At 36.1% G+C, this 12,441-nt stretch overlaps 1 protein-coding gene across 13 annotated transcripts in view; it reads left to right on the forward strand.

Annotated features, from left to right (window-relative positions):
- Window positions 1-11,330, forward strand: part of LOC6550895 (small conductance calcium-activated potassium channel protein) — a 48,397-nt gene extending 37,067 nt beyond the window's left edge. For 2 of the 13 annotated variants that reach the window (XM_026982591.1, XM_026982598.1), the window contains 7 exons: window positions 1,744-1,879; window positions 3,840-3,950; window positions 4,108-4,235; window positions 5,603-5,672; window positions 5,955-6,056; window positions 6,149-6,321; window positions 7,078-7,264. In XM_026982591.1, coding sequence (XP_026838392.1) covers window positions 1,744-1,879; window positions 3,840-3,950; window positions 4,108-4,235; window positions 5,603-5,672; window positions 5,955-6,056; window positions 6,149-6,321; window positions 7,078-7,243 — 886 coding nt within the window. In that variant the 3' untranslated portion in view covers window positions 7,244-7,264. Of the gene's footprint in view, window positions 1-1,743; window positions 1,880-3,839; window positions 3,951-4,107; window positions 4,236-5,602; window positions 5,673-5,954; window positions 6,057-6,148; window positions 6,322-7,077; window positions 10,687-10,880 lie in introns of those variants that run through there. The other 11 variants (XM_026982593.1, XM_026982594.1, XM_026982589.1 and 8 more) reach the window with 11 other exon arrangements.
- Window positions 11,331-12,441: the final 1,111 nt, after the last annotated feature.

Raw genomic sequence — 12,441 nt, forward strand, 5'->3', positions numbered from 1 at the left:
TATGTGTGGGTGTGTGTGGGTGTGTGTATCGAATATCGTACAATATTTTTTCCTGTATACATACATACGTGTGCGGGCGTATTCCCTGACCTATCTTCTTGGTGCTCCCGAAATGCTAACCCCTCCTCAGATATAAATTCAAATTGAAATATCCAAAATCCGTTATGGTGGAGCCTTCCGCCCACGCAAACAGTAGTATAAACACATATCCATTTTTCGTAGCATACATTCCAGCACACATATTTTAGATGCCGTTTTGTCTGCCCAAAACGTCGCCCAATACAACAAAACCGTGAAAGCCAAAATAAACTGAAAAAAGCGGAAAGCAAATGTCGAGCTATAGTTCCTATATCTATATCCATCTCGCTCTATCTGGTTTTTGTTTTCAGTCAGGCTGCGATTACTACTCAAACACAATCACACGAATTCTCACACATACTACACACACTGGCAATCTGTTGTAAATCATCACCAAAAACTACATGTATATGTGACCACCCACCCACTTTGTGTGCTCGCGCGTGTGTGTGTGTGTGTGCTGTATTATTACCATAAGTATACATTATATATATTTAAATATATGTACATAATCACCATGTGTGTGTGTGTGAGTTTTTGCAGCATTAAAGAGTGCAGATAACAATGTAACTTTTCCCCTTTGTCCTTTTTTCTGCCAGCGAAAACTAAAACAAAAAATCCTGACACACACACACTCATACACATATGTACTTTAAAGAGGAAGCGTAGGAAAAAAACGAGAAAAGTTTTTGCTTCCTGGCACAAAAAAAAAGAAAAAAAAAAAATCAAAACAAATCTTTTCTGACAGCTCCGGCAAATTCTATTAATGTGCAGACTTAACTGACTGTGAGTGTGTCAGTGTGCGAGAATGGCTCTGTGTGTGTGTGGTTGTGTGCGTGTGAGCGTTGGAAATTAAATTGAATTATTTTGTGCACCCTAGAAGCCTTCTTCATTATGAGAATCGAATCACTAGATTTCATCAAAGATATATACATATGTATATATATTTTCAACTCTCACTTTTGTACAGAAAGCTTTAATCGGGCCAAAAACCCCCATGGTTGTACATATATACATATATATTAACGGTTACGTACATAACTGTCAACATCTCGATATATCTAAAAGCCAAAAATCACTCCCTCTCCCCACAAAAAACAAAAAAAAAAAATAAAGAAACAAAACAAAAAAAATATTAAAAAAGAAAACCAATTCCCATGAAACTCTTTTTGGACCACTGTATTGTGTGCGCTCACCAGTTTACTCGTCCATTTGTTGTTAATCTCGTTTTCCTATATGCAGAATGCCCATTCTAACTTTTACTTTTCGTTTCCACAATTGTTTTTCTTTTCGTTTCCGTTTGCGTTACTGTTTTCTGTTACGATATGCGTTCGAGTTTTACGTTCTACTAATTTAACCAGTTTTACCTGTGCCAGTTTAGTTTTTAATGGATTTTTATAGTTTATTTTTGAACATTAAGCCAACAATACGATATTTTTCTCTATCTCTCTTTCCCTTTCATTTAAAATAAAAACGCGTGTATTCAATTTGACCCCTGAAACTGAAAATGAAACTGAATCTTCAACTGATTAAATCCATAAAAAAACCATAACCAATTAAAATATATATAAATATATATATATATATTTCGAACAAAACAAATGTATATGAAAACACCAAAAAAAAACAAAAATAAAAATAAACGCGTGCTGGTTTATGGAACAGATTTCATGATGAAGAACATGCGAATCTTTTGAATGCAATGTGGCTGATAGCGATAACATTTTTGAGTGTTGGTTTCGGTGATATTGTTCCGAATACGTACTGTGGACGTGGTATCGCTGTCAGTACAGGAATAATGGTGAGTTTTTAACAACAAAATATTACCAACAATTGCACACAACATAACAATCAAGAAATATGTATAAAACAAAAAAACAAAAAAAATATATATTATTTAAAAACCAGATGTTTCAAATAGAACAGATATTCACGTGTAAATAATTACATAAACTGCATACGAATGTTTACCCGCCCACCACAACCGCCCCTCGCCGCCACTTTTAATATGAACACAATGAAAAATCTTAACTCACCTGAATCGTCAAATTTCTAGTTAACTGTACATACATATATCAAATACCTAGATGAATCACCAAATACAAGCTTAAGAACTTTCATTTGAGGCGACAACCTAACCGCATGTTTTCAGCCTGAGACCAACTGAGATCAGATTGAGCCATTTCAAGTCAGCCCTAAAGTCTGAAGTCCGGAAAAGAACGAGAAAAACGACCACAACTGATCAAAATATATCGCAAATGAGGCATAGTGAACAGCTTAGGAAATAGTGCTTATAGTGCCTATAAACGAATTAAATAAGTATTTTCCATTCTTCTATCTTCCTTCACATTTTATCCAGTTCTGCTTTTGTGTGGCTTACTTTCTTCTCTCGCTCTCTTACATCTCTTTACATATTTGACTATATTTCGATTTTCCTCACTACCGGTCGTCTGACTATCTGCTTTCTTCTACTTTTTGAGATATTTATCATGTCGTAGTGGCCAAAATAACCAAAGTATAAAATAAGTGCTAAAAAAAAAACAAAAAAAAGTAATAAAGCTATGATAGATATTTCCGTTCCCTAACTTGACTATGAATCGTGATTTATGGTTTCGACTTTGTTCCCTAGCTAATTGTTTCGTACTTATGTGTGTATGTAACTCTCTGCCAGACACCTCTAACTGTTGTTTTACATATAGACATGTGCCGAACCCGAATCGATTAACTCTTTTGATATTACTCTAATCCTGAATCTAAACCCCACATCCAACTCCGTATCTCTAAACTCTAACCCACAACCGTTGCTGCATTTCAATCAAATTCCATATATATCGTAATTTCAATTAGAAGATAGCCATTCCAGTCATCCAAACTCATTCAACCCACTCACCCATTAATCGTTCAACCATCGAGAAGCAAACAAAATAACAAAGTGAAAAAATAGAAGACAAAAAAAAAAGGAAAGAAAAGAAAAGAACCAACTGAAACATAACGTATATATATGTTGTAACATCCATAAAAGTACTATATCTATTGTGAGAGCAACAACAAAAGTTCTGGACTATATAACTTGATAAACAAAAGCAACTTTCATTTTGAATGCATAAACCAAAAGTGAAAATAACCAACTGGCATTACAGATGGCCGGGCACCCAACCCCCAAAACCACTAAAACTACTCACTATCCACAAAAAAAAGAAGGAAAAATAAATGCTAGCATCAGAGAAAATGAGTGCAATTGTGTCGCAATTAAGTAAATTGCCTTTGACCATTTGCCAATTTCAGCTAACTGGTCGTTAGATTTCACACGTAATTTTCTATATTTTTTTGCCAGCTGTCACTCGCAGTATTTCGTAAATAACAATAATAGTTTTAGGACGATAATACTAAACGATAATTATAATGTCGATTTGGTCACTGGTATATTGTGGTAATTTATTTGAAAATAATTATAATAACGATAAATTCTTTCTCTGATATAAGAATCGTAAATCTATTAGTTTGAAAGCTCAAGGCCTAAGCAGTTGGATATTTTAGTACCGCTTTGGTAACTGGCCAATTGTATACATCTATTGAATGCACTTACGGAGTTGGGTGTCCGGGAGTCCCAGATCTCAGATCTCAGATCCCAGATCCTGATCCTTGATCCCTGATCTTGTGCCTCAGATCTTCGATCCTGGATCAGTTCGAAACTCACCTCAGTTGCGCGCGTATTCGAAATTCAATGCCCAAACTCACCACACTCCACGTCGTCGTTGCAGGGCGCCGGCTGTACGGCTCTACTGGTGGCCGTAGTCTCCCGGAAACTGGAGCTGACCCGTGCCGAGAAGCATGTGCACAACTTCATGATGGACACGCAGTTGACCAAACGGGTATTGATCGTGTTCCAAGATACCGGAGATACTCGTACCATATATATATATATACTATATAACGAATATCACATCAAAAATCATATACCATGTACCATTTATATACATATGCATTCTAATTACTTTGTATACGTTTCTTCTTTGGACCAAAATTTAGCTGAAAAATGCTGCGGCGAATGTTCTGCGTGAAACTTGGCTCATTTACAAACATACAAGACTAGTAAAACGGGTTAATCCCGGCCGTGTAAGAACCCACCAAAGAAAGTTCCTTCTAGCTATATATGCGTGAGTATTTTTAGAGATCTATCAACAATCAATCAACCAACCAACCAACCAACCAAACAACCAAGAACTAAGAACAAATACCAATCGAAAGATAATAACTAAATGAAGAGTGCCTAAGAACAACTAAATCAAACTTAAAGCCTGAATGATATCAGATCGTATAGAAGTTTTCGGGTCTTTGGAATGGGGGAAATATCATTGGTCGTCTCTGTTTGTTTATGTTCTGTCTCTTTTCTGTCTACATTTCGTACATTTTTGTGAAACTAACTCTCATTTGTTCGCATAAATCTCTGTACGTACTATGTTTGTCAGATTATCTAACAAAATAACAAAGAAAATCACTGTCAGTTCGTAATACTAACCCTGTACTGTTGCCCCCATCATTATTAGACTCATCTGTGTGCCCATCAATAATCGTAGAAAAGCTTTGGGAAAGCCATCCATCAGAATCTGTACATACATCCGTACGAAAAGAAAGTAAAACCTATACGAAAAACCAAAAACGAACTAATCAAAATACTAAAAACGATAATACCAAGTACTAAACTGAAATGTTGAAACCACAAATGATTGAACTCGTTTTACTAGCCTGTAAATAGGTTGTAAAGCCCTGTTTTTACGTTATGCAATAACCGAGACTAGCCACATAACCTAGCATGCTGCGTTAAATATTCTAGAATCTCGTATCTAAAACTATCGCAATATCATCTGTGCTTTTGCCTAGTGCCCAGTATCATACAATACCATACATTACTAACATTACACCCGATTCTTGTTATCCGTCCAAAATTCAAAACATAGCCCATTCCACCGAATCCTGTGAATCGTCTTAGTTCGAATCAATCTCCCCACTATCACCGGGAAATGGCTTAGGGATCAGCCGAATGATATGATGATACTTTCACGATACGATTTTCTGCAATTTTAACGCCCGAATATGGACTTTTTTCCTACTCCAAAATAATCCTTCTATCAACTACGGCACAACGAATTCTACACACCAAAAAAATAATAATCAAATAAATAATATTTTCAGAGAACTCTATCTAATAGCTGTGTGATTCGAAACTAAAAAAAAAAATGAAATGAAACACAAACATTATGTTCCAATTATAAAGTTTCGAAGCACTCTGTCATCTATTGGTCCGATGTGTAAATACGCTCTATTTGAGTGGATTTTATAAATGAAATCTCAGTTTTCGGCTGGACGAAACGAAAAATCTTTTCCACACAAAAAAGTATAATTGTGTGTGAATGTGATTTTTTTGTGAGAAAAGTACTAATTAGTGTTATGTGTTGGCCGATCTATCGAATTGTATATAAATAATTTTCTCTGTAATATTGATGCCTCTTCCAATGCGATTTAGGTTGCGAAAAGTTAAAATGGATCAGCGCAAACTAATGGATAATGCAAACACAATAACTGACATGGCCAAGGTAGCTATATAACAGAACACAAAACATACAATCGAACTTTGATAATTGCACACGAATCGATAGCTTACTCGCATCGATAGCCATCGATGTTTGCGATACACAAATATCCATATTGTTAATCGTTAATTTTGTGGAAATTATGTATGTATGTCCCTCTGCAAAGTTCAAAAGAGATTTAATTATTCAAAGTTCGAATGTGCAGCATTGTGTACAGTATACACTTCACATATGAATGAGCCGATGTGCAATGAATGTTTGTGATTGTGTGAATACCATTCGCAGACACAAAACACGGTCTACGAGATAATATCGGATATGTCTAGCCGTCAGGATGCCATCGAGGAGCGTTTAACCAACCTAGAGGACAAAATGCAGAGCATACAAGTATGACAAACAATCGGTAGTTTTGTGTTTGCCCAGTGACTTACTTACGCCCACCCCCTTTTCCCCCCGGCACTTGTGAATTGTTTTTGCAGGAGCACATGGAAAGCCTTCCAGACCTATTGTCTCGATGTCTGACCCAGCACCAGGAGCGGATCGAGCAGCGGCGGAACTTTTTACATCCTGACACAGCTGCAGTTGCCCCCATTCAAGCGCCAACGCCCCAATCGATGTTCAATGCAGCGCCCATGCTGTTTCCCCATTCTAGGTGAGTCGTCCCCTCTCTTTCTCTAGCCACGCTCTCTCTCTCTCTCTCTCTTTCTGTCTCTGTCTCTTTCTCTGTCTGTATCTATATCTGTCTATGTGTATATGTCTATGAGCCATGTCCATTATCCTCATCCAAACGCCCACATATGTATGCCTATGTCATTAAAGCGAGACTTGTGCCTGTCATTTCAATTTGTTTTTGTTCGTTGTCTGCGAGCCATTTGTCTCCTGGATGGGAGAATTGGGGTACCCACCCACATTCCAGAAATCCAAACATCCTGTCATCTTGCATACTCATTTGTAAATATATATTCCGTAGTTGTCCATTGCACACACTTGATTCCTCCAAATTACATCCCAAGTCCCGGTGGCTACCCAAAAAGAGTATTAAGAAACGTCTTCTATGCAAGATTCAAGTGATTTAAGACTGATTGAGGAAATTATAGCATTTTTTTTTGTAATCAATCATTCAGTGGAACGGTCAAGCAAAAGCTATTTCTTGACCGTTACTAGATTTCTTTAAATTATAATTTGTATTGAATGATGATATCTTTGGACGAACACTAACTGCAGGGCTTTCAATTTACCAAATTTTTCTTTATTGACTCTTCATGGCTTTCCAACGCTCTGACATTTCACGATTTGCATCGAATCAAACCATCGCCATTAAACCAAACAAAGAAAATGAAACCAAGATTTTATTTATTTTTGAAAAGTGTACTTGATAACGACAATTAACATACTGCTTTTTGCATAGAAGTGTTCCCTCATCCAATAACGCCGCTGCTACTTACCATTGGCCAACAAGCCCTATTTTGCCACCTATATCTAGTAGAACACCACATTTAGTGCCTGATACTCACATGCCATCAAATGGATCTGCAGTTAATAGCTACGCATCTTCCAACAAATACGGCAGCTGAATATCAGAAAGAGAGCGCTCCAACTCCGTGATTAACATCGAGATGCTAACAATAAGGCCGGATCGATCCTGGCCAACCTCATCCGCACCCCAAAAATCAACATCTACATCAACATCAGTATCCACATCAACATCAATGTCTACGTCAAAGTCTAAACCCGAATTCGAAGTGGCCGAGACAGCGCTGAGGCAACGCGTGCTATCGCCGTCGTTATCGGAGTTTCAATCAAAATCGCTATCGAGACCATTGCCACAAACGCAAGACAACATTTTGCAGCAGCTCATTGGGCGGGAAAGGGAGATGATACCGATGATACCGATTATACCGATCATACCGATACCAGTGATACCCGAAGACGCCGAATCGTTGGCGAACACCAATACGAACAGCAATAGTTCGCCCGATCAGCAGAATGTGCCGATGACCATAAGTACAGTACCGCCATCGAGTTCAGCGCCCGCATTCACAGTGACCGGAAGCGGAAGTGGAAGTGGAAGTTCGGTGGCCGGAACTAGTGGTGGCATTGTCAAATCGATAACGATGAACGAAACGATTACGACGGGGAGCGGCAAGCCGATTGCCTCGAATAAGTTTACTAGGAAAAGAGAACGTGTATGCAATAATAGTAGTTAATAGTGGTAGTCATAGTCATAGTAATAATAGAGGTAAAAGTAATATTAGTAATTCTACAAGTCGAATTTCGAACTCGGCCTTTTGTAAATAAGCCTCTTCGAGATGAGAAAAAAGTCAAATGTTAGCATATACATATTAATATACAGAATACACACACACTATGTATCTATATCTGTATATGGATATATAGGCCTACCCACAAAACATCCAAAAGAAAGAAAAAAAACAATAAGAGAAAACCAAACAGAATATATGTATACATATATATGTAATTGTGTAACTTTTTTTTCTAAGTTTTAGGCTATACGTATTTGTAATATTTCACCTTGGGCCAAGGCAGCCTGTACATGCATACTAAAATACTTAACATAATATAGCATATAGGCAGTGTATGTGTGTGTCTGTGTATGGGAGTGTGCGAATGCGAGTGTACAGGACCAGATTGATTAGGAAGCTAGGTCATAGTACATAGATCATAGGGCACCAGTATGTAGAATCCACGTATGTAAACGCTCAGAAACAGAAATAGCAATAGCAAACCTAAAAGATCTGGCACCAAAAGTCCATACCATTAAATCCGTACATCCCTTAAAGGACTGCAACCCCCTGAAAGACTACCCCCAGCACTTCCGCTTCCGGTGCAGCCAACCAACTGCAAGACATCCACGAACATGGCAAATTCTAGTGTCCGTCTGTCCAAAATCTGTGTGCGAATATATACATATATATTGTATCCGTATCCGAAGGATGTGTGTCTGACCTGACTGTGTGTGCGAGGCAAGTGAAAGTAAAAGCATACGAGGAATCCATTAAAGCCCCAACAATTATACACAAAACGAGCATAGCAAGGAAAAAGAAAAACGAAAAACAAGAACTAAATCCCAAAACAAGAACAATGAAAAACTATCTAACTAGAAAGTGCATGTTGCGAGATTTAGAAAACAGCGAAACCAGAAAACCAAAAACTAAGAGATAGAATAAAAGAAGCCCAATAACCGAGGATAAACGAAAAATAAACACACAAGATGGGAGTTCTTACTTAACAACTACATACTATGTAGATCTGGCTTTAACTAAACTAACGAAACAAGTTTAAAGGAAACAAGTTTGTTGTTGTCTTCTTTTTCTACACATATATTAAAATATATATAGTATATATACATACATATATATTTTCGTTGTTGCTGTTTTTCGCCCATTCTTTTCTACCAAGAATTATGAACTCAATTAAGAACCTGATTAGCTTTTGAAGAAAGTTTAAGACGACGATATAGTAGCGTAGACTAAACTGAGTTACAAAGAAGAGAAGAAGCAGTCGCAAAACGAACTATTTAGTATAGTCTACATACTAAAGTGAACAATTTTAATTGGAATTTTTGTAACATATTAAAGTAAATCTCATTAATATACAAGCTAGCTGGCAAATGTGTAACAACGGAACAAACTACAAGCTCCAGATAGAAAATAATAGTACCGAAACGAAAAGATCGGAAGCGAGTTGATAGAGCAGATTAGTGTAGACATAATAGCAGATGTGGCCGAGCTACGTAAACATTTTCTAAAGATTCTAAAAGGAACATTATATATACTATATACTTACTATAAAGTATTAACTGAGAGCATCGAAGTTATTTAAAGTAAAAAATCAAAGCAAGAAAACATAAGAATTAGGTAATGTGCAACCTTCTAACGCTTTGTTAGGTTTTCAAGTTCCCAAATTGAAGACAAATGAGATATACAACTGAATTCCCCAATTAGTGCCCCCATCCTCAAGCTCCCCAAAAATTCCACCCATCCTCACAGCAACTCCCCAATTCCCCAGTTAGTGAGACAGACTCTGCATATTATACAGAACCAGGGCCAGAAAGGATCAAAATATCTGTAAACTGTAGATTATATAGCCATAGGATGCAGTCCACTTTAAGCCAACTAAGAGTATCGAAGTTTGACCACATTGATTTACCCCACATCTCCAAGCCCCTGGTCTGAGTTTTGATTTATGAAAACGAAACTCCCCTCAACCAAAAAGTTTCCCAATTGTCTGATAGGTCTTAACTTATATGTATATGTACAACTAAAGGCCCAGACAAGTAAAAAAAAAAGTCAAAAGAGAACAAGGAACAAGAAACAAACTAAATGAACCCTTAAACAAATGTGTGTATACCTATTTATAATATTGAATATTTAAATTGAAATGAACGTTCAAGACTGCTGTCAAAATAGCTTTATCACAATAAATAACAAAGATCTACACAAGACGATAACACACCAAACACAACAGAACCGAACAGAACAGAACAGATCAGAGCAATACTAAGGATATCAATAAATATCGATTATCGAATCGGAAGCGATTATCGAACCGGAAACACACAGCAACACACAGATTCAGATACGAGATATGGAATGCGGCCAGCTTTAACGTTATGTATTTATGCATATTTGGGTTTCAACTCTACAACAACCTAAAACGAATACGCAGGATGATACTGAAATTGATCGATATACAATTAACGATATACGGAGTCCAATCAAATCAAATCGAATTGAATTGTATTGAATTGAATTGAGTAATTGGTGCAAGATCAAATTCCCGTTTGAACTGGTTTCCTAAGCCCCACAAAAATACCTTTAAACAGAAGATAAAAACCAAAAACTTTGATATGAGGGACCGAATTTCCAAAGACAGGTCTTTATTATACAAAATACCGAAGCAAAAGCAAACCAACTAACAAAGAATTCCTAAGTAACAACATTAAACATTAACGATTTATAATACGCAAGATTTTAAACCGCCTTAGAGCTGGGTTCCAAAAATAACTAAGGTACACATTGAAGGATCGTATTTGCACCATGTCCTTGGTTGACTTTCGTAGCATTATTGGTCAGACGTCCCACGTCCAGCATTGTGTTACATTGTGTCCATTTGTGTTTGACTTTTAACGTAAACCAGAATCACATTGAATCGAATCGTATAGATAAATGTATACTTTCTTTTCCTCAGCGAATCGTAGAGCTCAAGGGGTACTTCGAGAATCATGCTGCAACCGTAACTCTTCTAGCCAAACCAGGTCCAATAGAACGTGCATACATATGTATGTACATATGCATGTTGTATACATATGCCAATGCCAATGCTAATGTAAAACTGGATTCGTGTTTTCGAAAACGTTTCAAACCGGATTGTGACGAAGCAGCCATTTTGGTGTATTTACACAATAGCATCTAGAAGGGTCCTTCCCCCAAAATATCCCCCACAACCCCAATCCCTCCTCTCGCGCGCCCAACTAGATTGGGGTATGCAAAATATATATGGTTACATATACATACATACAATATCTAGATATACAACACACATATACTCGTATATACACATACATGTACAGACGGTCTATGAGGTGTATACCAAAAAAACCCAAAGCCAGAAACCAAAGAAACCAAGAACCCAAAAACCAAAAACCAAAAACCAAAAACCAAAAACCAAAAAACCCACACTAATAAGATCATATTTGACTTTATATGTATTATAGTAATGTATTCAGTAGCTAAATCGATAGCCGAAGCAAAGACCAATTTATTAACAACAAACTAATAAGGAAAACCCAACTGGAAAACAATTATTATGTTAAACTAAACAATAAAAACATAAGTGCAAGGCGAAACAATTTTTTATGGAGAAAATAAGAAAACAAAAGAAAAGTAAAGTAAAGAAAAGAAAAGAAAGTAAACTAGAATGCATTGCATGAATTAAACGAAGTGGAGAAAAACTAATAGAAAGCAAAACTTGAATAAAGCTAAACAAATGTCAACTAAAACCAAACTTTAACTAAACCTACACTAATGCTAAATCTAAAACTAAAGTAACATTAAATTAAAACAGCTAAAAGAAAGAAGATTTAATTTCTAAAAGAAATAAAGTAAGAAACTAAATGAAAAAAAAACAGCAAAAATTCAGTGACTAATGAAATAGTTTATTTTGAATTTACTGTATTGTATATTTAAATTTAAAACGGGAAACAAACCCAAGCAAAGTATATTGTTATATCTTATCGAGGAACCGTGTTTTGCAAAAGCTTTAATATAATATTTAGGGTGCCTACATTTGCTAAATTAGTATTTTACGATTCAAAAACCAAGGAACAAGCAAAATGAGAAAATAAATACAATTACTAAAACCAACACCTACACCTACATACACGAAATAGTAAATGCTTTGATTAAAACGAACCCAAAAAGTTAGGAGCCTCGATTTCCAAAAAGCGAATACACTGAAATATAGGAAAACCGAAATCGGTACCAAAACAAATTAAGAACAGCTAAAGCAAATATTGTATTTGTATTTGAGATATGAATTTTAAGAATGTTTATTAGACTTACGATTTGTTATTTTGTATACATATATATATTATATGTATTATGTATGTAGTATAAACTGATCTGATCTGAAGACGATTGTAATTGTTTTTTTTTTTTGCTCATTAAGCATTTACCTCATAAGAATTCCCACTATTTATAGCAAATTTACCATATTACATAAATCAATTGCTGTACTGTTATAATGTACA

The sequence above is a fragment of the Drosophila erecta genome, unplaced genomic scaffold (genome assembly GCF_003286155.1).
Source record: "Drosophila erecta strain 14021-0224.00,06,07 unplaced genomic scaffold, DereRS2 tig00000126-arrow-pilon, whole genome shotgun sequence".
NCBI classification, from domain to species: Eukaryota; Metazoa; Arthropoda; class Insecta; order Diptera; family Drosophilidae; genus Drosophila; species Drosophila erecta.